Here is a 25900-nt window from a genome sequence, read left to right on the forward strand (position 1 = left end):
GGAAAGAAAGGGAAGGAGCCTGCACCACCAGGCAGAAGGGGGAAGAACCCATCCACCCCTGCCAGGAAGGGTAAGAGATCCCCAACCCATGACCAGGAGGAAAGGAGGCAATCTACGCCAGTGGAAGCTGTCAGCCAAACACCGCCACCACCAGCAGCATTCACAGGGCCCCACCGCCAGCCATGGTTGTGCAGCCATCAGAGAGTGTAGGGGCTGACCAGGAGACTCCCCCAACCACCACCACAGTGCAGCCATCACAGGGTGCAGGGGCTGACCAGGAGCCTCCACCAACCACCACCACAGTGTAGCCATCACCGCCAGCAGCTGCCATGTAGTCCACCCTCCAGGGGCTACTGTGCTGGCTGCCTCCTCCAGAATTAGTGGGCAAGTCACCCACTCGAGAGACTGTGGCTTTGCACTCCCCAGGACAAAGCACAGGGCATGTTGCCCCCTCCAGAACCAGTGGGCAAGGCACCCACTTCAGAGACTGTGGCCTTGCACTCCCCAGGACAAAGCACAGGGCATGTTGCCCCCTCCAGAATCAGTCGGGAAGACACCCACTTGAGAAACTATGGCCTTGCACTCCCCAGGACAAAGCACAGGGCATGTTGCCCCTCCAGAACCAGTCGGGAAGACACTCACTTGAGAGACTATGGCCTTGCACTCCCCAGGACAAAGCACAGGGCATGTTGCCCCTCCAGAACTAGTGGGCAAGACACCCACTTCAGAGACTGTGGCCTTGCACTCCCCAGGACAGAGCACAGGGCATGTTGCCCCTTCCAGAACCAGTGGACTTGTTCCCACATCCAGCTTTGGTGACCCCCCCCTCCACCTGAGATGCCTGTCTATTTGACAACAGATGACCCCTGTGGTGTTCTATCCGGATTGGTGCAGGATTCGAGTTGGGCCTTGGACTGTGTCCTGTGGCCATGTGGGCCCTTTGAACTATGGCCTGGGCAGTGTCCCTTTTTTATACAAGTGTACATATCTGTTTCATGGACAAATCGGATTATTGATTTTATTGTTGTACTGATTACAATCACTTTCATGCATTCCTGTTGTCCTTGCATTATTCTGCAGATTTTCAGGGTCTAATTGTTTTTGTAATGCAGCTGGTTGTGTGTATGGCGTGTGGGTGTCAGGTGTTTGTTGTGCGTGTGTGTGTCACTCTTGTTTTGCTCTCACAGTCCCTTGTGTGCTAGGTGGCTGTAGTCACCATTGTCGTCTTCGCCGGCATTGGTGTTCCATGTGGAGCTTAATGTAGAATTTCATTGGGAATACTTGCAGTTCGAGTTCCACGGCGGCATGGTTCTTCCCTGTGTCTCCAATGGTGAGTCCTTCGACTTTTGTGCTCTGTTTCCACCAGGATTTTGATGGCGTTGGTACCACCCCAGAAAAGGTGGTGGTTTCCTGTGTCAAAATATGGTGGGCAGTACTTAGTCTTCTGTCTGGCTGTAGGCGGCTACCGTCGTGGTGACTGTTGTTTCCGCCCTGGCGGTCGGTGTCGTACATTGGCTGTCTATGGGAGATATCACCGCCATGGTCATAATTTGACGGTAAATACTACCAGCCGGTTGGCGGTATTACCGCCACTTTATCACCCATTGCCAGGGTTGTAATGAGGGCCATATTCTCTTTTCTTCTATTTCATTCTTGATTCTGTCTTTTTCAGCATTGTAAATCTGTCTTTGTAAATGCAAGTAAATTTCTGAGAAGAAAAAAAATACATTTAGCTTTTGATTTTATGCTATTAAATTACATAGTTTAAGCAATTAGGTAGCTACAAATATAGTCGTGTCACTATATAATAGCCACTCTAAATATGTTACTTTGCATGTAAAAGTCAGTGTTTTAGTGTCTGCATGAGTGTTTTGCTGGTTGTGTCAGTGTCTTCCTCAGTGTCTTTATTGGTGTCTCAATGTCTCCATTAGTGTTTGGCTGGGTCTGTCAGTGTCTGCATCAGCTGTGCCTGGGACTTTAGGAGGCATATTCAGAAGCTCTTGATGCCACTGAAGCGTTCCCATGAGAAACAGGGTCAAGACTTTTTGTGACCTAACACCATCTTATAAATATGGCCCCTCTGACACAGTTTTCTGTGGCAGAGGGGCGTGCAATGAATGTTGCCGTGGGCCTTCCAACGCAACACGCATTGCTTTGGATGCTTCCCCAGATATACAATAATTTCTAAATCTGCGGCTGCGCCAAAAACTAACGCCACATGGTGCGACAAAGAAAAATACTTTAATTTCTCCTCATTTTTGCTTTTTCTAAGTGTGCTGCATTCTGCAGCACACATAGAAAGAGCAAAACACCATGAATGACTTTTTATGTGCACATAAACAATCATTCCCTTCAATTCAGACACACTTGCACTTTGGGACTGGACTGTTCACATGAGAAACAGGGTCAGAACTGATTTGCATATGGCTGGGTCCGAACTGGGGTGGCATGGTGAGCAAAAGAATGATGGATTAAACCCAGATCTGTGAGTGTTTGCATTGTTCAGCACTCAGTCCATTATCCTTTTGTGTTGCTGAACTTGCCGTAAGTGGTAAAGGTATGCCAAGACGTGGGTCCCGTGCTCACTGTGCCACTGGATTCAAGCTAGCCTGGCTGATGAAGGGTGATACCCTGAAACAGGTCCCAGGATGCTTGTTTCCGGTCAAGGGAAGACCTAGCTTGGCAGTTCGGGTGGGACTGTTCCCATGAGAAACAGAGTCAAGACTGATTCGTACATGGCTGGGTCCAAACTGGGGTGGCATGGTGAGCAAAAGAACAATGGATTAAACCCAGATCTGTGACTGGGGGTGAGTGTTTGCATTGTTCAGCTCTCTGTCCATCATTCTTTTGTGTTGCTAAAGTTGCCCTAAGTGAGAAGGATATTCCCAGACATGGGTCCCGTGCTCACTGTGCCACTGGATTCAAGCTAGCCTGGGTGATGAAGGGTGATACCCTGAAACCGGTCCCAGGATGCTTGTTTCTGGTCAAGGGAGCTTGGCAGTTCGGGCTGGACTGTTCCCATGAGAAACAGGGTCAAGACTGATTTGCATATGGCAGCGTCCAAACTGGGGTGGCATAGTGAGACCTGGCTTGGCAGTTCAGGTGGGACTGTTCCCATGAGAAACAGGGTCAAGACTGATTCGTACATGGCTGGGTCCAAACTGAGTTGGCATGGTGAGCAAAAGAACAATGGATTAAATCCAGATCTGTGACTGGGGGTGAGTGTTTGCAGTGTTCAGCACTCCGTCCATCATCCTTTTGTGTTGCTAAAGTTGCCATAAGTGGAAAGGATATTCCCAGACATGGGTCACATGCTCACTGTGCCACTGGATTCAAGCTAGCCTGGGTGATGAAGGGTGATACCCTGAAACCGGTCCCAGAATGCTTGTTTCTGGTCAAGGGAGCTTGGCAGTTCGGGCTGGACTGTTCCCATGAGAAACAGGGTCAAGACTGATTTGCATATGGCTGGGTCCATACTGGGGTGGCATGGTGACCAAAAGAATGATGGATTAAACCCAGATCAGTGACTGGGGATGAGTGTTTGCATTGTTCAGCACTCCGTCCATCATCCTTTTGTGTTGCTAAAGTTGCCCTAAGTGAGAAGGATATGCCCAGACGTGGGTCCGTTGCTCACTGTGCCACTGGATTCAAGCTAGCCTGGCTGATTAAGGGTGATGGTCTGAAACTGGTCCCAGGATGCTTGTTTCCCATCTGGGGAGGACCTGGCTTGGCAGTTCGGGCTGGACTGTTCCCATGAGAAACAGGGTCAAGTCTGATTTACATATGGCTGGGTCCAAACTGGTGTTGCATGGTGAGCAAAAGAACGATGGATTAACCCTAGATCTGTGAGTGTTTGCATTATTCAGCACTCCGTCCATCATCCTTTTGTGTTGCTGACGTTGCCCTAAGTGGGAAAGCTATGCCCAGACATGGGTCCCTTGCTCACTGTGCCACTGGATTCAAGTTAGCCTGGCTGATGAAGGGTGATACCCTAAAACTGGTCCCAGGATGCTTGTTTCGGGTCCAGTGAGGACCTGGCTTGGCAGTTCGGGCTGGACTGTTCCCATAAGAAAAAGGGTCAAGACTGATTTGCATATGGCTGGGTCCAAACTGGGGTGGCATGGAGAGCAAAAGAAAGATGGATTAAACCCAGATCTGTGTCTGGGGTGAGTGTTTGCATTGTTCAGCACTCCGTCCATCATCCTTTTGTATTGCTAAACTTACCCTAAGTGGGAAGGGTATGACCAGACATGGGTCCCTTGCTCACTGTGCCACTGGATTCAGGGTAGCCTGGCTGATAAAGGGTGATACCCTGAAACCAGTCCCTGGATGCTTGTTTCTGGTCCAGGGAGGACCTGGCTTGGCAGTTTGGGATGGACTGTTCCCATGAGAAACAGGGTCAAGACTGATTTGCATATGGCTGGGTCCAAACTGGGGTGGCATGGTGAGCAAAAGAACGATGGATTAAACCAAGATGCATGACTAGGGGTGAGTGTTTGCATTGTTCAGCACTCCGTCCATCATCCTTTTGTGTTGTTAAAGTTGCCCTAAGTGGGAAGGGTATGCCCAGACGTGGGTCACTTGCCACTGGATTCAAGCTAGCCCGGCTGATGAAGGATAATACCCAGAAATCGGTCCCAGGATGCTTGTTTCTGGTCCAGGGAGGACTTGGCTTGGAAGTTTGGGATGGAGTATTCCCATGAGAAACAGGGTCAAGACTGATTTGCATATGGCTGGGTCCAAACTGGGGTGGCATGGAGAGCAAAAGAAAGATGGATTAAACCCAGATCTGTGTCTGGGGTGAGTGTTTGCATTGTTCAGCACTCCGTCCATCATCTTTTTGTATTGCTAAACTTGCCCTAAGTGGGAAGGGTATGACCAGACGTGGGTCCCTTGCTCACTGTGCCACTGGATTCAGGGTAGCCTGGCTGATAAAGGGTGATACCCTGAAACCAGTCCCTGGATGCTAGTTTCTGGTCCAGGGAAGACCTGGCTTGGCAGTTTGGGATGGACTGTTCCCATGAGAAACAGGGTCAAGACTGATTTGCATGTGGCTTGATCCAAACTGGGGTGGCATGGTGAGCAAAAGAACGATGGATCAAACCCAGATCTGTGGCTGGGGGTGAGTGTTTGTGTTGTTCAGCACTCCTTCCATCATCCTTTTGTGTTGCTAAAGTTGCACTTTGGTGCAAGGATATCTGCGTTGGCACTGCCAGCAAAATTTTGCACCAGTGCTACGGGGAACACAGGGGTGCACCATATTTTTGTAAATACAGAGCGTCCCTGCATTTCAGAATTGACGCATCACGGCGCTGCCAGTATTTGTGCAGCACCATGTTGTCCCAGTTCCTTGTTAATCTTGCCATAAGTACCTGTATTAGCGGTTGCTTGGTGTTTGAGTGCATATATCAGTTTGTCCCTGGGTGTGTCATGAACTGTATTACTCTTTGGAGAGTTGTTTTCTGTCTGCCTCAGTGTGTGCCTGGGTGTCTCAATGTGTGCATCAGTTTATGGCTGGCTGTGTTATTGAATGCATTACAGTTTGCCAGGGTGTGTTGGTATATGCACCAGCGTGTGCCTGGGTGTGTCAGTGGGTGCACTGATGTGTGCTTTGATGTGTCATTTCTATATCAGTTTGTGCCTTGCTGTCTTATTGTATGGATCAGTGTGTACCTTGGTGTGTTACTGTGTGGATCAGTGTGTACCTGGGTGTTTCAGTGTTTGCCTGAGTGTGTTAGTGTATTCATCAGTATATGCCTTGGTGTCTCAGTGTATGATTCAGTCTGTGTCTGGGTGTGTTACTCAGAGTATCAGTGTTTTCTTGGTTGTGGTATTGGGTGAATTAATGTTTGGCTAGGTGTGTCAGTGAGTGTATGCCTGGTTGTGTTATTGGATGCATTACTGCATGACTGGATGTGTCACTGTCTACATTGGTGTGGGGCTAAGAGTGTCAGTGTCTGCATCAGTGTTTGGTTGGGCAGCGGCTGCAATGGTGTCAATGAGTATGTTAGCGGATGTATAAGTGATTAAATTTGTGTTTGAATAATGTTCTTAGAGGCAGATTTAAGAGCCCCTAGTGCCTTCTTGCACCACATTAGCATAATTTTTTTTAGGCTAATGTGGCCCAACAAGGCCAAAATCGCTGCGCCAACTGTACAAAGTGGCGCAATGTATGCATTGCGCCAAATTGCAAACCTGTGTGCTACACTGTGCCTGTGCATAGGGGGCGTTCCCCTGTTAGAAGTTGGTGAAAAATGGCATAAAGAAGTCTAAGAGATTTCCTTGCGTCATTTATTTCAGCACTTTTAATGCGTGCTCAGAGCAGGGGTTAAAAGGAGACACACCATTGTTCATAATGGGACTCAAAGGACTTTCCACGATTAGCATCAACATTTTTTACGCTAATCCTACAAAGCTCCGAACTAGCATCAAAAATGTTGAAACTCGTTTCCCTAACTACCACCATTGTGCGCCGTATCTTAGACATGACACACACATGGTGGCGTTTGGGGGAGCTAAGGGGCGCAAAAAAAGTTGTGCTGCACTGGGTGCAGCACCAGTTTTCTTAAATCTGGCCCCAAGGCCCATATTAATACTTTTTTAGTGCCGCATTTGCGCCACTTTTTGATGCAAAAGCGGCACAAATTTACAAGATGCAATTGTATTTTGTAAGTTTGCGCTGCTTTTGCCTAAAACAATTACGCAAATGCGGCGCTAAAAAAGTATAAATATGGGCCCTACTGTCTTTTTCAGTGTGTCAGTTACTGTCTACCTATAACACTTTTGAGTTCATAACGTTTTCTGAGACTATATCTGGGTGTATAAGAGCAATACTTATGCAGTGAATAACAAGCACTGTTAATCTGTCACTTTAGTTTGATAGATACATTTATGAGTTACTATTTGGATATCTGACAAAGTGTATCAGTAGTTGAGTACATAAGTCAGTGACTGTATGAGTGCCTCTGCCTGTGTCACAGAATTTGTGAGTAACTATGTCAGTGCATGGCAGTCTATGTTCAAAACTCTCTGGGTCTCTAAATAGGCATCTAAATGCCTCTATGGATTGCTTACTGGCTATGTTACTGAGTGTTGGGGTATGTAATTCTGTGTGAAAGTGGCTCTTTTTCTTTTGGCTACTGAAGTGCTGTCCAGGTATGAGAGTAAATATGTAAATTCCTTTGCTATTGTTTGACTGCAAGTATAAGGGGCCCTATTATTTTGAAAATAGGTATATCAGTAGCTAGGTCAGTCAGTGAGTACTTTTATTTGTGGATTCAGAAATGGTTATATCTGTGTGAGTGAAGAACACAATACCTGTATGGTGGTGTCAAAGAGTATTTTAGTACAGTGTACCAGTTACTCTTTGGCTATACTAGTAAGTTGATCATACTTGCTTCTGTAAAAACTGAAACTTGGTGTATAAATACCTGCTTGCGTTTCTCACTGAATACAAAATATGAATTAATCACTTATTTACTGTAATTACACATCTATACCTACTTCCAAAATACATCTTTCAGTAGCTTGATAAAATAACTTTTGTTATTCTTAACAAATTTTACTTCCTGCTTTGCTGGTCACTGTACTTTTCCTTGCAATCATCATGTTCCCTCCCTTTTATATTCTCGATTACTCCTGTACCACCCCATTTCACTGTTCCCCTTCCCAGCTAAGGTCCTGGAAAAAACCATAAACAAACAGCTCTCCAAACACCTGGAAAGAAACAAGCTACTGGACTCCTCCTAGTGTGGCTTTTGCTCCAACTACAGCACAGAGACCACCCTTATTGCCACAATGGACAACATCAGGTCTCTCCTCTACCATGGAGAGAAGGCGTCCTTGTTCCTCCTCAACCTCTCTGCCTCATTTGACTCCATTTCTCACTATACCCACACTCCAGACTCCACCACATTAGGATACAAAGCAACACCCTCAAATGGATCAACACCTTCCTCACATGCCACACCCAGAGCATCTGCCTCCCATCTTTCACTTCAGAACCTAAGAGCACCATATGCAGCATCCGGTGAGGATCCTAACTGAGCCCCACCCTTTTAAACACCTACGTGACACCATTGGCCAAGATTGTTCATTCCCATGGACTCAATATCGTCTTCAACACCAACGGCACCCAACTCATCCTCTCCCTCTGTGAAGGTCACGCTATCCCCAGAGACAACTTCAGCAACACCATGACACATGTCGCCAAATTGATTAAATCCAACTTCAACATGGACAAGACAGAGGTGATAATCTTCGGAAGCAACTCCTCTCCTTGGGATGACTTCTGGTGGCCCTCCATGCTAGGACAGCCCCGATCCAATTGAACGTGCCTGCAATCTTGGCATCATCATCGACAGAAAACTCACCTCAGACAACAGATAAGCGCAGTGGCCTCTTCTAGCTTTCACAACCTCTATATGTTACGGAAGATCTTCAGAAGGATTACCATCAAAACCAGAAAGATGGTCACCCAAGCCATCATCCCCAGCAGACTCGACTACATACTTCCCATCCAGCTCCTTCACCACCTCCAGACCATCCAGAATACAGCAGTGAGATTTGTCTTTGAACTCCCCAGGCAGACCTGCATCACACCCCACCTCAGAGGTTTCCACTGACTGCCTTTGCACAACGGGGCAAATTCAAGATTCTCGCCATTGCATACAAAGCCCTCCACAACATCAAAACCAATCTCATCAACCACAGACTCTCCTTATACTGGCCCACCAGGGAACTCTGTTCAACAACTCTCACTCAATTCCCGAGAGTTTGACACAGCCACAGTGGAGGCCAGTCCTTCTCCTACCTCGCTGACAAGATATGGAACAACTCCCTCCAGCTGCACAACACACATCACACACATCTTCCTTGACATCAGGAGGAAGACTAAGACATAGCTCCTTGAGGAGTAGCTACTGATTCGCAGTGACAACCCACAGTGCCTGGATACCCTCTGGGGTGAAAATCCATTCTTTAAAAATCTAATGATTGATTGATTTACTGACTCTTGTGTACATCCTAGACACATGCCTTTTCAAGCACATGTTACACCCTAATTCACATACCTCGCAAATGTGTTTGTTGATCTGTATTTTGTTTTTGTCAATATCAGTTAGAATCTCTTCTCACTGAAAATGTGAACTGTCAAGCATAGGAATGGTATGCCACTCCCATACAAAATAACCATTACTGGCAACCTTTTCAACTTTGCTTTCAGGGTTACTCATGCAGAAAACAAATCAGAACCATCCTTTTATATTTGACATTTGTTATGCCACTTCTGAATAGTTAACCTTTTTTTTAACCATTTCTAAGAATCCTCTTAAGAAGCCCAATTTGGTGGGAGTGGATGGATCCTATACAGTACTCAGCGTAGTCACCTATGTACATTTGGAGAGGATCTGCAGATTCACAAGGGAACCCAAAAGCCCATTTCATAACCTCCTGATAAACAATCTCATTTATACTCCAACTGGTATAAAAAAAAAATGTGAACCCTGGGCCTCTTTATTCAGCTTTTTTCTTTTAATACCACTCTCATTCTATGGTAACATTCTAGTGTTTTTTGTTCCCCCTTCATGCTCTTGTAGCTCCACTTTAATAGTGACCAAGATTGAAACATTCTCTGTAAGCACTAGGTCAAAAGTTTGAAACACTTTCTGACAGAAGCATATTAGCTTCAAAATCAACTATAAAAGGTGTGATTGAGTGTTTTGGAATTATAAGCACATCCCAAACACCATTACCTGTTTGTTATTGCTCTAAAGCCAATGACACATTTACTTAGTTTTATCTCAATAACATTACCTAGTTTTAGCCACCAGCATATTTATACCATCCAATCAAAATGATTTTTCAAGTTTCATATGCTTTCTTCATTTTAACTGCTTTTTTTTAAACTGTCACATTGAGCTGCAGGCTCCTCCTGTCTCTATTCCGGCTTCCCTCCAAAATGCTCAGAGTGTGGATTGTGGGTCACAGTTTGTGTTTTTGGACAGAGAGTGTGCCAGAAAGAGTGACATCAACAAGGGATCTGGGTTTACTAATGTGGATATTACTTGGGTTGGCCAGAGAGGGTTAAAGAGGCATCAATGCTGTCTTTGGTTACAATCGTTATGGATTGCCAACATCCAAACCTAATGATTTTGTGCTGTGATAGCGATGGCCTATGAAGAATTACAGGGGTAGCCCTGGAAATCCTAGTGAAATCTACTTTTGGTAAATTAATGGCATTTTTACCACACACTGCCTTGGTGTTCTCTAACATTTAACAAAGGCAGAAGTGGAAATGGTCGACTGAATTCTGTCCACAGATAGACTAATCCAGGAAACATGTGAATACAACTGTTTCTGCATTTCTGAGAGACCACGAAATGTGCTCCATATCCCCTTTGCTGCCACGCCTTTTTCCCCTCCTGTGCCGAGCCTTTTTTTGGCTATTTGGGGCAGTTCGCGCTTAGGCTCTCATAACTTTTTGTTCACATAAGCTACCCACGCCAAATTTGCGTCCTTTTTTCCCAACATCATAGGGATTTTAGAGGTACCCAGACTTTGTGGGTTCCCCAGAAGGAGGCCAAGTAATTAACCAAAATACAGTAAAATTTTCGTTTTCTTCAAAAAAATGGGAAAAAGGGGCTGCAGAAGAAGGCTTGTGGTTTTTTCCCTGAAAGTGGCATCAACAAAGGGTATGCGGTGCTAAAATCACCAGCTTTCCAGCTTTCAGGAACAGGCAGACTTGAATCAGAAAACCCAATTTTTCAACCCAATTTTGGCATTTTACTGGGACATACCCCATTTTTACGATTTTTTGTGCTTTCAGCCTCCTTCCAGTCAGTGACAGAAATGGGTGTCAAACCAATACTGGATCCCAGAAACCGAAACATTTCTGAAAAGTAGACAAAATTCTGAATTCAGCAAGGGGTAATTTGTGTAGATCCTACAAGGGTTTCCTACAGAAAATAACAACTGAAAAAAAATATTATTGAAATTGAGTTGAAAAGAACTGCAATTTTTCTCTACGTTTTACTCTGTAACTTTTTCCTGCAATGTTGGATCTTTGAAAGCAATATACTGTTACGTCTGCGGGACTTTTCTGGTTGCGGGGATATATAGGACTTGTAGGTTCATCAATATCTCTAGGTACCCAGAGCCAATAAATGAGCTGCACCCTGCAGTGGGTTTTCATTCTATACCAGGTATACAGCAATTTATTTGCTGAAATATAAAGAGTAAAAAATAGCTATCAAGAAAACCTTTGTATTTCCAAAATGGGCACAAGATAAGGTGTTGAAGAGCAGTGGTTATTTGCACATCTCTGAATTCCGGGGTGCCCATTCTAGCATGTGAATTACAGGGCATTTCTCAAATAGACGTCTTTTTTACACACTCTCTTATATTTGGAAGGAAAAAATGTAAAGGAAGACAAGGGGCAATAACAATTGTTTTGCTATTCTATGTTCTCCCAAGTCTCCCGATAAAAATGGTACCTCACTTGTGTGGGTAGGCCTAGCGCCCGCGACAGGAAATGCCCCAATTCACAGAAAACAGAGTTGTTTTTTGCAAAGTGCCTACCTGTAGATTGTGGCCTCTAGCTCAGCCGGCACCTAGGGAAACCTACCAAACCTGTGCATTTTTTAAAACTAGAGACCTAGGGGAATCCAAGATGGGGTGACTTGTGGGGCTCTGACCAGGTTCTGTTACCCAGAATCCTTTGCAAACCTCAAAATTTGGCTAAAAAAACACATTTTCTCACATTTCGGTGACAGAAAGTTCTGGAATCTGAGAGGAACCACAAATTTCCTTCCACCCAGCATTCCCCCAAGTCTCCCGATAAAAATTATACCTCACTTGTGTGGGTAGGCCTAGCGCCCACGACAGGAAATTCCCCAAAACACAACGTGGACACATCCCATTTTTTCACAGGAAACAGAGATGTTTTTTGCAAAGTGCCTACCTGTAGATTTTGGCCTCTATCTCAGCCAGCACCTAGGGAAACATACAAAACCTGTGCATTTTTGAAAACTAGAGACCTAGGGGAATCCAAGATGGGGTGACTTGTGGGGCTCTGACCAGGTTATGTTACCCAGAATCCTTTGCAAACCTCAAAATTTGGCCAAAAAAACACATTTTCCTCACATTTCGGTGACAGAAAGTTCTGGAATCTGAGAGGAGCTACAAATTTCCTTTCACCCAGCGTTCCCCCAAGTCTCCCGATAAAAATGATACCTCACTTGTGTGGGTAGGCCTAGCGCCCGCGACAGAAAATGCCCTAAAGTACAACGTGGACACATCCCATTTTTTGACAGAAAACTGAGGTGTTTTTTGCAAAGTGCCTACCTGTAGATTTTGGCCTCTAGCTCAGCCGGCATCTTGGGAAACCTACCAAACCTGTGCATTTTTGAAAACTAGAGACCTGGGGGAATCCAAGATGGGGTGACTTGTGGGGCTCTCACCAGGTTCTGTTACCCAGAATCCTTTGCAAACCTCAAAATTTGGCTAAAAAACACATTTTCCTAAAATTTCGGTGATAGAAAGTTCTGGAATCTGAGAGGAGCCACGAATTTCCTTCCACCCAGCGTTCCCCCAAGTCTCCCGATAAAAATGATACCTCACTTGTGTGGGTAGGCCTAGCGCCCGCGACAGAAGATGCCCTAAAGTACAACGTGGACACATCCCATTTTTTGACAGAAAACTGAGGTGTTTTTTGCAAAGTGCCTACCTGTAGATTGTGGCCTCTAGCTCAGCCGGCATCTTGGGAAACCTACCAAACCTGTGCATTTTTGAAAACTAGAGACCTAGGGGAATCCAAGATGGGGTGACTTGTGGGGCTCTCACCAGGTTCTGTTACCCAGAATCCTTTGCAAACCTCAAAATTTGGCTAAAAAACACATTTTCCTAAAATTTCGGTGATAGAAAGTTCTGGAATCTGAGAGGAGCCACGAATTTCCTTCCACCCAGCGTTCCCCCAAGTCTCCCGATAAAAATGATACCTCACTTGTGTGGGTAGGCCTAGCGCCCGCAACAGGAAATGCCCCAAAACACAACATGGACACATCCCATTTTTTCACAGGAAACAGAGGTGTTTTTTGCAAAGTGCCTACATGTAGATTTTGGCCTCTAGCTCAGCCGGCACCTAGGGAAACCTACCAAACCTGTGCATTTTTGAAAACTAGAGACCTAGGGGAATCCAAGATGGGGTGACTTGTGGGGCTCTGACCAGGTTCTGTTACCCAGAATCTTTTGCAAACCTCAAAATTTGGCGAAGAAAAAACATTTTCTTCACATTTCGGTGACAGAAAGTTCTGGAATCTGGGAGGAGCCACAAATTTCCTTCCACCCAGCATTCCCCCAAGTCTCCCGATAAAAATGGTACCTCACTTGTGTGGGTAGGCCTAGCGCCCACAAAAGGAAATGGCCCAAAACACAACGTGAACACATCACATTTTTTCACAGAAAACAGTGCCTACCTGTGGATTTTGGCCTCTAGCTCAGCCGGCACCTGTGGAAACCTAGCAAACCAGCACATTTTTGGAAACTAGACACCTAGGGGAATCCAAGATGGGGTGACTTGTGGGGCTCCCACTAGGTTCTGTTACCCAGAATCCTTTGCAAACCTCAAAATTTGGCCAAAAAAACACTTTTTACTCTCATTTCCGTGACAGAAAGTTCTGGAATCTGAGAGGAGCCACAAATGTCCTTCCACCCAGCAATCCCACAAGTCTCCCAATAAAAATGGTACCTCACTTGTGTGGGTGGGCCTAGAGCCCACGAAAGGAAATGGCCCAAAACACAACTTGGACACATCACATTTTTTCACAGAAAACAGAGGTGTTTTTTGCAAAGGGCCTACCTGTGGATTTTGCCCTCTAGCTCAGCCGGCCCCAGGGGGGGCAGAAATGGCCTAAAATAAATGTGCCCCCCCCAATTCCCCAGGGAGCGACCCTTGCCTACGGGGTCGCTCCCCTTGCGTGACAGCGCAAAAAAAAGATCCCCGGGGGCAGATTGACCTAAAATCGGCCGATCTGCCCCCAAAGCCGGCAGAAATGGCCTAAATACAATTTGCCCCTCCAGGGGAGCGACCCTTGCCTAAGGGGTCGCTCCCCATCTCTAAAAAAACAAACAAAGAAAACAAAAAAAATTAGCCCAGGCGCCTAGAGGTTTCTGCCCCCCCTGGAGGCAGATCGGCCTAATAACAATAGACCGATCTGCCCACGGGGGGGCAGAAATGGCCTAAAATAAATTTGCCCCCCCCCCAGCCTCCCGGGGAACGACCCTTGCCTAAGGGGTAGCTCCCCTTACGTGAAATTCACAAACAAAAAAACAAACCTCCCTGGTATCTAGTGGTTTCTGTCCCCCTTGGGGGCAGATTGGCCTCATAAAAATAGGCCAATCTGCCCCCAAGGGGGGCAGAAATGGCCTAAATGTAATTTGCCCCCTATGGGTGCGACCCTTGCCTAAGGGGTCGCTCCCCACCTCTAAAACAAAAAAACAAAACAAAAACAAAAACAAACTGGTGCCTAGAGGTTTCTGCCCCCCCTAGGGGCAGATCGGCCTAACAATATGCCAATCTGCCCCCAGGGGGGCAGAAAAGGCCTTAAAAAAAAATGCCCCCCCCTAGGAGCGACCCTTGCCCAAGGGGTCGCTCCCTCATGCCAGTTTCATTTTTGAAAAAACATCCCTGGTGTCTAGTGGGCGTTTTGACAGCCGGATTGCTTTCAATCCGGCTGCCAAAGCGCAGAGAGAGACTTCAAAGGTAAGGAAATAACTTTCCTTCCCTTTGAAGCCTCTCTTGGCCTCCCCCACGTGATCGGAAGAGAAATGCAAAGCATTTCTCTTCCGATCGCGCTGGAAGCTGAGCTTCCAGCGCGATGGGAGGAGGCTCTATGACAATCAGCGCGCGCTCGCTTGCTGATGTCACGGGGGGTGGAGGGGTCGGGGTTGAATGGGAAGGGCTTCCCCTTCCATCCCTGACTTGGGGGGTGGGAGGGAACCCCACAGAGGTAGCTCTGGCGCTCCCTCTGGGCTGTGTGCCCAGGACATAATGGTTACGTCCTGGGCACAGCAGCACTGTGCCTCAGGACGTAACCATTACATCCTGGGCACAGAAGGGGATATATCACACTACTAAACGGAGAGGGACTGGGAGAATTAATGGTCCAGTATACGTACTCCCTACATGTAGACCTATATAACAAAAGTATACTGTTCCAAAAGTGTCTGCCTACGTTAGTTATCACGGGCGAGTGATGTCATTAGGAGTACCCTCAAGCATCAATTCCGACGCTAGGCATCATCATCAGGCTGACTCCTCGCCGGACCGGCGTTGCAATGTCCGACGGGCCACCATTCAAAAGGTGGTAGGCTCTTTGACCGGAAATGGTGTTACTGATCAAGTGGGATCAAGTGGAATCAGTAGAATGTGATAATGTAAGGTGAAAAAAGGAGAGTAAGGAGGTTTGAGCGTCCTCATGATGCCTTATCTCGAAATGGGATGGGCGACCCAATAGATGACTGACTGTGACTATTTAGTCCATATACTGTAATTGACCTTCCAGCACTTATAGTTATCTGTTTTCAAGGAGAAGTTGTTTTTTAAGGTCCTGAAGAAACGCCGCTGGATCTTTTCTAGACCATTCAGGCGTGAAACATGTCGACCTCCCAGTGTTAGGATCGAGTATTTCTCCTTCTTTCCTCACTTTATGTTAAGGAGTATAGGGTACATTACTCCCCTTTGGACTCCTTGATTCATTTTTAATCTTGGCCTGACTCCTACATATAGTATTAAAGACATTTGGTGTCCAGAGCCAATTTTAATACACCTCTTACTCTCCTTTTTTCACCTTACATTATCACATTCTACTGATTCCACTTGATCAGTAACACCATTTTCGGTCAAAGAGCCTACCACATTTTGAGTGGTGGCCCGTCGGACATTGCAGCGCCGGTCCGGCGAGGAGTCAGCCCGATGATGATGCCTAGCGTCGGAATTGATGCTTGAGGGTACTCCTAATGACATCACTCACCCGTGATAACTAGCGTAGGCAGACACTTTTGGAACAGTATACTTTTGTTATATGGGGATATATCACAACAAGTTCTTTTCAGAGTTAATCCTTTTACCAAAGTCAGTTTTCTTTAATTTTCAATTCCTATTTTTTAAAACTAGTGTGGATCCCCAGAACCATTGCTGATACAGAAACCATAAGCACTCATCCATTAAACACTGCTTCTGTGGCTCTGTGAGTGTCTGTGTGGGACTGTCAGTATGTGCATGAGTGGGTGTGTGTGTCTGTATAAGTCTGTGAGAGGGTGTGTGAGTGTATCTGTGGGTCTGTGAATGGGTATGAGAGTACCTGTGTAGCTCTGTGAGTGGGTGTGAGTATATGTAGGGGTCTGTGAGTGGGGGTGAAGTGGGTGTGAGTGCCTGTGTGGGTCTGTGAGTGGCTGTGAGAGTGTCCGTGTGATTCTGTCAGTAGGTCTGTCAGTGTCCAAGTGAGTCTGTAAGTAGATGTGTGAGTGTCTCTGTAGGTCTGTGAATGGGTGTGAGAGTTTGTGTGTTGGTCTGGAAGTGACTGTGAGAGTGTCTGAGTGGGCCTGTGAGTGGGTGTGAGATTATCTGAGTGAGTCTGTAATTGGGTATGTGAGTGTCTGTGTGGGTCTATGAGAGGATGTGAGAGTGCCTGTGTGGGACTGTGAGTGGCTGGGAGAGTGTATGTGTGGATCTGTGAGTGGATTTGGGTGTCTGTGTGGGTCTGTAAGTGGGTGTGTGAGTGTCTGTGTGGGGCAGTGAGTGGGTGTGTGAGTGTCTCTATGGGTCTGTGAGTGGGTATGAGAGTACCTGCATAGCTCTGTGAGTGGGTGTGAGTATATGTAGGGGTCTGTGAGTGGGAGTGAAGTGGGTGTGAGTGCTTGTGTGGGTCTGTGAGTGGCTGTGGGAGTGTCAGTGTGAGTCTGTCAGTAGGTTTGTCAGTGTCCAAGTGAGTATGTAAGTAGATGTGTGAGTGTCTCTGAAGGTCTGTGCTGTGAATGGATGTGAGAGTTTGTGTGTTGGTCTGGAAGTGAGTGTGAGAGTGTCTGAGTGGGCCTGTGAGTAGGTGTGAGAGTATCTGAGTGAGTCTGTAAGTGGGTATGTGAGTGTCTGTGTGGGTCTATGAAAGGATGTGAGAGTGCCTTTGTGGGACTGTGAGTGGCTGGGAGAGTGTATGTGTGGATCTGTGAGTGGGTGTGTATGTGTGTGTGGGGATCTGTAAGTGGGTGTGTGAGTGTCTGTGTGGGGCAGTGAGTGGGAGTGGGAGTGTCCGTGTGAGTTTGTGAGCAGGCGGGAGAGTGCCTGAGTGGGTCTGTCAGTGGGTGTCAGTGTCTGTGTAGATCTATGAGTTGTTGTGAGAGAGTCTGTGGAGGTCTGTGAGTGTATTTGTGGGTTTGTGAGTGTGTGTGAGAATGTCTGAGTGGGTCTGTGAGTTTTCCAATGGGTCTAGAAGAAGTTTTGTGAGTTTGTTAGTGGATGTGTGAGTAGGTGTGTAACAGTCTCTGTGAGTCTGTGAATGGGTTTGTGAGTGTCTGAGTGGCTCTGTGAGTCAGTGTGTGAGTGCCTCAATAAGTGTCTCACTGGGTGTGAGAGTGTCTGTGTGGGTTTGTGACTGGGTGTAAGAGAGTTTGTGCAGGTCTGTGAGTAGACATAAGAGTGTCTGTGTAGGTCTATCAGTGGATATGAGAGTATCTGAGTGGGTTATTGAGAGGGTGTGTCTGTGTGGGTCTGTGAGTTGGGGTCAGAGAGTATGTGTGGGTCTGTGAGTGGGTCTGAGAGTGTCTGTGAGTAGATGTGTGAGTGTATGTGTGGGTCTCTGAGTGTCAGTATGTGTGGATCTGTGAATAGATGTGTGAGTGCCTGTGTGGGTATGTGAGTGAATGTGAAATTTCTCTGTTGGTCTGTGAGTGCATGTGTGAGTTTCTGTGTGAGTCTATGTGGGTCTGTGAGTAGGTGTGGGAGTGTATGTGTGGGTCTGTGAGTGTCTGCATGAGTGGTCTGATAGTCAGTGTGTGAGTGTCTGTGTGAGTCTGTGAGTGGATGTGAGAGTGTCTGTGTGAGTCTGTGAGTGGGAGTGAGAATGTTTGAGGTGATCTGTGAGTGGGTGTGAGTCTCTGTGTGGATCTATAAGTTGTTGAGAGAGTATCTGTGTGAGTCTGTCACTAGGTGTGAGAGTGTCTGTGTGGATCTGTGAATGGGTATGCGAGTGTAGGAGACTGGCCTGGCTTGTAGTGGGTACCAATGGGACTTACACCTTATGCCAGGTCCAGTTATCCCTTATTAGTAAATTGTAGTAGTGTTCTAGCAGCTTAGGCTGATAGAGGTAGCTATAGCAGAAAAGCCAAAGCTGAACTAGGAGACATGCAAAGTTCATGCAATACCACTTGTATCATATAGATACTATGGCTCTCATTACAACCCTGGCGGTAAATCTCGCTTACCGCCGTGCAGAAGACCGCCAACATACCGCTGCGGCCGCAGAATTCAGCTACAGGTATTACAACCCACAGCCCGGAATCCGCCACAATACAGACACCCACACAAGTCCGCCACACCAAAGGTCAGTGATAAACTGGCGATAACAAAACCGACACTGTCACGCCAACAGGAATACGCCCACAGTAGCACGACCCACGAATCAACGCGGCGGTCTTTCAACTGCGGCAATCCATTGGCGGTACACACCGCCCGCTCAAAATACACACACATATACAAAACACAACCACATTGGACAATTCGAAATACACACACCTGATACACATACACACACCACACCCACACACCCAATCCAATATAAAGCACACACTGTGGGAGGCTGGCCTGGCTTATAGTGGGCACCTTGTGGTACTTACACCTTGTGGCAGGTCCAGTTATCCCTTATTAGTAGATAAGAGGTTTTCTAGCAGCTGAGGCTGATAGAGGTAGCTATAGCAGAGCAGCTTAGGCTGAACTAGGAGTCATGCAAAGCTACTACTGTACCACTTATATCACTTAGTACTGTCATAAGAAAACAAAATACTCAGAGTTACTAAAAATAAAGGTACCTTATTTTAGTGACAATATGCCAAAAGTATCTCAGAGGATACACTCCCTTAAGAGGTAAGTAATATACACAAAGTATACACACACAAAACAAATTAGTTAAGTAAAGAGTTAGAAAAGTAGTGCAAACACTGTAGAACACAATAGAATGCAATAGGAGACAATAGGCCTAGGGGCAACACAAACCATATACTCCAAAAGTGGAATGCGAACCACAAATGGATCCCAGGCCTAGTGTAGTGAGTAGAGGATCACTGGGAGTGTAAGAAAACACTAAGAGTGTCCAAGATACCCCACCCCAAGACCCTGAAAAGTATGAGTAAAGTTACCCTACTACCCCAGAAAGACAGTAAAGTCGAGATAGGGGATTCTGCAAGGACAACAACTGACTGCAAAGCACTGAAGCGGATTCCTGGACCTGAGGACCTGTAAAGGAAGGGGACCAAGTCCAAGAGTCACGCAAGTGCCCAGGGGGGGCAGGAGCCCACTAAACCCTGGATGAAGTTGCAAAAGGGCTGCCTCCGGGTGGAAGAAGCCGAAGATTCTGCAACAACGGAAGGTGCCAGGAACTTCTCCTTTAGTCAGAAGATGTCCCATGAGGTGCAGAGGATGCAGAGTTTTTTCCATGCAGAAAGACTGCAAACAAGCCTTGCTAGCTGCAAGAGTCCTGGTCGAGGATTTTGGGTGCTGCCAGGGCCCAGGAAGGACCAGGAGTTCGCCCCTTGGAGGAGGAGACAGAAGGGGCGCTCGGCAACACAGGGAGCCCAAGCAGAAGCAGGCAGCACCCGCAGAAGCACCTGAACAGGCACACAAAAGACCTGAGGATGACGGTCAACTCACAGCAACAAAGGAGGGTCCCACGACGCCGGAGTCCAACTCAGCGAGTTGGGCAATGCAGGATGGAGTGCTGGGGACTTGGGATAGGCTGTGCACAAAGGAAGTCTTGCAAAAGTGCACATAAGACCGAGCAGCTGCAGTTCACGCAGTAAACATGTTTACTGTCTGGCCTGGGGAGGCAAGGACTTACCTCCACCAAATTTGGATAGAAGGGCCACTGGACTGTCAAAGACACTTGGACCCAGCTCCTGTGTTCCAGGGACCAAGCTCGTCAGGATGAGAGGGGACCCAGAGGACCAGTGATCCAGAAGTTAGGTGCCTGCATTGGCAGGGGGTAGATTCAGTTGACCCACAGGAGATTTCTTCTTGGCTTCCAGTGCAGGGTGAAGGCAGACGGCCCTCAGAGCATGCACCACCAGGAAACAGTTGAGAAAGATGGCAGGATGAGGCGCTACAGTGTTGCTGGTAGTCTTCTTGCTACTTTGTTGCGGTTATGCAGGCGTCCAGGAGTAGTCAGCGGTCAATCCTTGGCAGAAGTCGAAGTGGTAAGCGCAGAGGAACCCTGATGAGCTCTTGCATTCATTATCTGGTGAGATGCCCACAGGAGAGACCCTAAATAGCCCACAGAGGAGGATTGGCTACAGAGAAAGGTAAGCACCTATCAGGAGGGCTCTCTGATGTCACCTGCTGGCACTGGCCACTCAGAGCTGTCCATTGTGCCCTCACACCTCTGCATCCAAGATGGCGGAGGTCTGGGACACACTGGAGGAGCTCTGGGCACCTCCCCTGGGAGGTGCTGGTCAGGGGAGTGGTAACTCCCCTTTCCTTTGTCCAGTTTCGCACCAGAGCAGGGCTGGGGGGATCCCTGAACCGGTGTAGACTGGCTTATGCAAGGAGGGCACCATATGTACACCTTCAAAGCATTTCCAGAGGCCAGGAGAGGCTACTCCTCTGAGGCCCTTCACACCTATTTCTAAAGGGATAGGGTGTAACACCCTCTTTCAGAGGAAATCCTTTGTTCTGCCTTCCTGGGACCAGGCTGCCCAGGCCCCAAGGGGGCAGAAACCTGTCTGGGGGTTGGCAGAAGTGGTAGCTACAGAGGAGACCCCGGAAAGTTAGTTTGGCAGTACCCGGGCTCTATGCTGGACACCGGGTATGCATGGAATTGTCACCCCAATACCAGAATGGTATTGGGGTGACAATTCCATGATCCTAGACATGTTACATGGCCATGTTCGGAGTTACCATGGTGATGCTACATATAGGTATTGACCTATATGTAGTACACGCGTGTAATGGTGTCCCTGCACTCACAAAGTCCGGGGAATTTTCCCTGAACAATGTGGGGGCACCTTGGCTAGTGCCAGGGTGCCCACACACTAAGTAACTTTGCACCTAACCTTCACTAAGTGAGGGTTAGACATATAGGTGACTTATAAATTTACTTAAGTGCAGTGTAAAATGGCTGTGAAATAAAGTGGACGTTATTTCACTCAGGCTGCAGTGGCAGTCCTGTGTAAGAATTATCTGAGCTCCCTATGGGTGTCAAAAGAAATTGTGCAGCCCATAGGGATCTCCTGGAACCCCAATACACTGGGTACCTAGGTACCATAAATTATGGAATTATAAGGGTTTTCCAGTGTGCCAATCAGAAGTGGTAAAATTAGTCACTAGCCTGCAGTGACAATTTTAAAAGAAGAGAGAGCATAAACACTGAGGTTCTGATTAGCAGAGCCTCAGTGATACAGTTAGGCACCACACAGGGAACACATACAGGGCATACTTTATGAACACTGAGGTCCTGGCTAGCAGGATTCCAGTGACACATAGCCAAAAACAAACATACATACAGTAAAAATGGGGGTAAAATGCCAGGCAAGATGGTAATTTGCTACACAACCCCCCCCCCCCAAACGAGGGACAATAAGGCTAACCTTACCCAGATGAGTCTTCATTGTCTAAGTAGAAATATCTGGAGAGTCCATCTGCATTGGAGTGGGTACTCCCAGGTCTATGTTCCACTGTATAGTCCATTCCCTGTAGGGATATGGACCACCTCAACAATTTAGGGTTTTCACCTTTCATTTGTTTTAGCCAAAGTAGAGGTTTGTGGTCTGTCTGAACAATAAAGTGAGTACCAAACAGGTATGGTCTCAACTTTTTCAGTGCCCAGACCACAGCAAAGGCCTCCCTCTCTATGGCAGACCAACACTTTTCTCTTCGGGTCAACCTCCTGCTGATAAAAGCAACAGGTGGATCCTGGCCCTCAGTATTAAGCTATGATCGTACTGCCCAACCCCCAATTCAGAAGCATAAATCTGGACTATGAACTTTTTGGAGTAGCAAGGGCATTTTAGGACAGGTGCAGAGCACATGGCCTGTTTGAGCTCATCAAAAGCTTTTTGACAGCTAGCTGTCCACAATACTTTTTTAGGCATCTTCTTGCTAGTGTGGTCATTAAGAGGAGCTGCAATGGATCCATAATTCTTAATAAAACTCCTGTAGTACCCTGTGAGGACTAAAAAGGCTCTCACCTGGGTTTGAGTTGTAGGGGGAGCCCATTCCATAGTGGTCTGGATCTTCCCCTGCAGTGGTGCAATCTGTTCTCCACCTACCAGGTGGCCCAGATAAACCACTTCCCCCTGCCCTATCTGGCACTTTGAGGCCCTGATAGTGAGGCCTGCCTTTTGCAGGGCCTCCAAAACTTTCCAAAGGTGGACCAGATGATCATCCCAGGTGGAGCTAAAGGCAGCTATATCATCTAGATATGCTGCACTAAAAGCTTCAAACCCTTGCAGGACTGTGTTCACCAACCTTTGAAAAGTGCCAGGTGCATTTTTCAGACCAAAGGGCATTACAGTAAATTGATAGTGCCCTCCAATGGTTGAAAATTCAGTCTTTGGTTTTGCATCTTCTGATAACCTAATCTGTCAGTACCCTGCAGTTAGATCAAAAGTGTTCAGATACTTGGCAGAAGCCAGTGTATCTATGAGCTCATCTGCCCTAGGTATAGAGTGAGCATCTGTCTTAGTTAATTGATTAAGCCCTCTATAGTCAACACAAAACCTCATCTCTCTTTTACCATCCTTACTATGAGGTTTAGGGACAAGCACCACTGGGCTAGTCCATGGGCTTTCTGAAGGTTCAATCACTCCTAAGTCTAACATTTTCTGAACCTCTTGTTTAATGCAGTCCCTGACATGGTCAGGCTGCCTATAAATCTTACTTTTGACAGGTAAACTGTCTCCAGTGTCGATTGTATGCTCACACCAAGTAGTAGTACCTGGTATCAGTGAGAAGAGTTCAGAAAACGGACTTAAAAGATTTATACAGTTATCTTTCTGCTCAGCATTAAGACAATCTGCAAGCACTACTCCCTCCCCTAAGCCGTCAGCTTCCGTGGTGGAGAAGAGATCAGGGAGAGGGTCACTCTCTTCTTCCTGTCCCTCATCATTTGCCATGAGCAGGGTGAGATCAGCCCTGTCATAGTAGGGTTTCAGGCGGTTGACATGGAGCACCCTGAGGGGACTCTTGACAGTGCCAAGATCTACCAAGTAGGTAACCTCACCCTTTTATTCAACAATGAGGTGGTGTTCACTCCATTTGTCCTGGAGTGCTCTTGGGGCCACAGGCTCCAATACCCACACCTTCTGTCCTGGGAGGTACTGTGTCAGGACAGCCTTCTGGTCATGCCATCGCTTTTGAAGCTCCTGGCTGGCCTGAAGGTTTTTACTGGCCTTTTTCATGTACTCAGCAATTCTTGATCTTAGGCCAAGTACATGATCCACAATGTCCTGCTTAGGAGCTTTTAAAGGTTGTTCCCAACCCTCCTTAACAAGAGCAAGGAGACCTCTCACAGGGTGCCCAAAGAGGAGTTCAAAGGGGCTAAAGCCCACTCCTTTTTGGGGTACCTCCCTGAAAGCAAAAAGAAGACAATGTGATAGGACATTCCATCTCCTTCTGAGATTTTCAGGGAGTCCCATTATCATACCTTTGAGAGTATTATTAAAACTCTCAACCAGACAATTTGTTTGTGGATGATAAGGAGTAGTAAACTTGAAAGTTACACCACACTCTTTCCACATTGCCTTGAGGTATGCAGACATGAAGTTACTACCTCTGTCTGACAACACTTCCTTAGGGAAGCCCACCCTGGAAAAGATTCCCAGGAGGGCCTTTGGCATTGCAGGAGCTGTAGTGGTCCTTAAGGGTATGGCTTCAGTGTACCTGGTGGCATGGTCCACTACCACCAGGATAAACCTATTGCCTGAAGCTGTTGGAGGGTCAAGGGGGCCAACTATGTCAACCCCTACCCTTTCAAAGGGCACTCCAACCACAGGAAGTGGGATTAAGGGGGCCTTTGGAGTGCCACCAGTCTTGCCACTGGCTTGGCAGGTCACACAAGAGCGACAAAACTCTTTAGTGTCCTCTGACATATGAGGCCAGTGAAACAGGGGAACAAGCCTATCCCATGTTTTAGTTTGGCCCAAATGCCCAGGGAAGGGAACGTCATGTGCCAAGGTAAGAATAAACTATCTGTATTGCACAGGGTTGACCAATCTCCTGGCAGCTCCAGGTTTAGGGTCCCTTGATTCAGTATACAGGAGGTTGTCTTCCCAATACACCTTATGGCTATCACTGACATCCCCATTCTGCTGTTTGACAGCTTGCTGTCTCAAACCCTCTTGTGTGGGACAGGTTTGCTGTGCCACACTCAGCTATTCCCTAGCAGGCCCCCCTGCACCCAAAAGCACAGCAGTGTCTGCCGCCAACTCATCAGGTGTAGGTTCTGCACAGGGAGAGGATTCCTCTTCCTAAAAAGGGGAATATGCTGGAGAGGGAGGGACAGAGGGCAGGGATTTATCCTTCCTACCCCTAGCTTTTGGGAGCACTTGCTCCATTGTTCCAGGATCCAAGTTTTCCTGTCCTTTTTGCTTTTTGGCCTGAGCCTTGGTTAAAGCAAAAATATGCCCAGGAATGCCCAGAATTGCTACATGAGCCTCCACCTCTACTTCAGCCCAAGCCGACGTCTCCAAATCATTGCCTAGTAAGCAATCTACAGGTAAATCAGTGGCTACCACAACTTTCTTTGGACCAGTAACCCCCCCCCCCTTCAGTTGTGATTCACAACAGCCATGGGGTGGCTAAGTGTGTTATTGTGAGCATCAGTCACTTGGTACTGTTGACCAAGTAGGTGTTGATCAGGGTGGACCAGTTTCTCTATAACCATAGTTACACTGGCTCCTGTGTCCCTGTAGGCCTCAACCTCAAAACCGTTGATTAAGGGTAGTTGCTTTACTTACCCATATTAAGGGGACAAGCAACCAAGGTGGCAAAGTCAATGTCACCATCAGAGATTAAAACAGCCTCTGTGGTCTCCCTAACAAGACCAACCCCAACTACACTGCCAATAGTGAGCCAGGCAACACCCATGGATTGGTTATTTGTAGTAGACTTCCCACCACCCCTGCTATTACTAGGGGCACTAGAGGTTGCAGTTGGGGTTGTGGTGGTGGAAGGTTTGGTGTTTTACTTTGGACAAGTGGAATCGCTTGCCAAATGGCCTTTTACTTTACATAAATAACAACAAGGCTTTTTTCTGATTGTTAGAAGATGATTTGGACCCACCACACCCAGAGGATTTTTGTGGGCCTGATGAAGACTCAGAATGTTTTTTATCTTTGTCCCCAACCTTGTCAGAAGACTTATCATTCTTCTTCTTGCCATCCTTGTCACCCCCTGTATGAACGTTTCTGTTCACTCTTGTTCTGACCCATTTGTCTGCCTTCTTTCCTAATTCTTGGGGAGCGGTCAGATCTGAGTATACCAAGTACTGGTGCAACAAATCAGACACACAATTGTTCAAAATATGCTCTCTCAGGATCAGATTATACAGGCTTTCATAGTCAGTCACCTTACTGCCATGTAACCAAACCTCCAAGGCCTTCACTGAACAGTCTATAAAGTCTGTCCAGTCTTGAGAGGACT

At 47.0% G+C, this 25900-nt stretch overlaps 1 protein-coding gene across 1 annotated transcript in view; it reads left to right on the forward strand.

Annotated features, from left to right (window-relative positions):
• The window catches only part of LOC138249574 (uncharacterized), a 105606-nt gene that overhangs the window by 39323 nt on the left and 40383 nt on the right, over positions 1–25900 (forward strand). The window contains exon 3 of the mRNA XM_069203520.1: positions 1673–1676. Coding sequence (XP_069059621.1) covers positions 1673–1676 — 4 coding nt within the window. The remainder of the gene's footprint in view (positions 1–1672; positions 1677–25900) is intronic.

This window comes from Pleurodeles waltl, chromosome 8, assembly GCF_031143425.1.
Source record: "Pleurodeles waltl isolate 20211129_DDA chromosome 8, aPleWal1.hap1.20221129, whole genome shotgun sequence".
NCBI lineage: Eukaryota > Metazoa > Chordata > Amphibia > Caudata > Salamandridae > Pleurodeles > Pleurodeles waltl.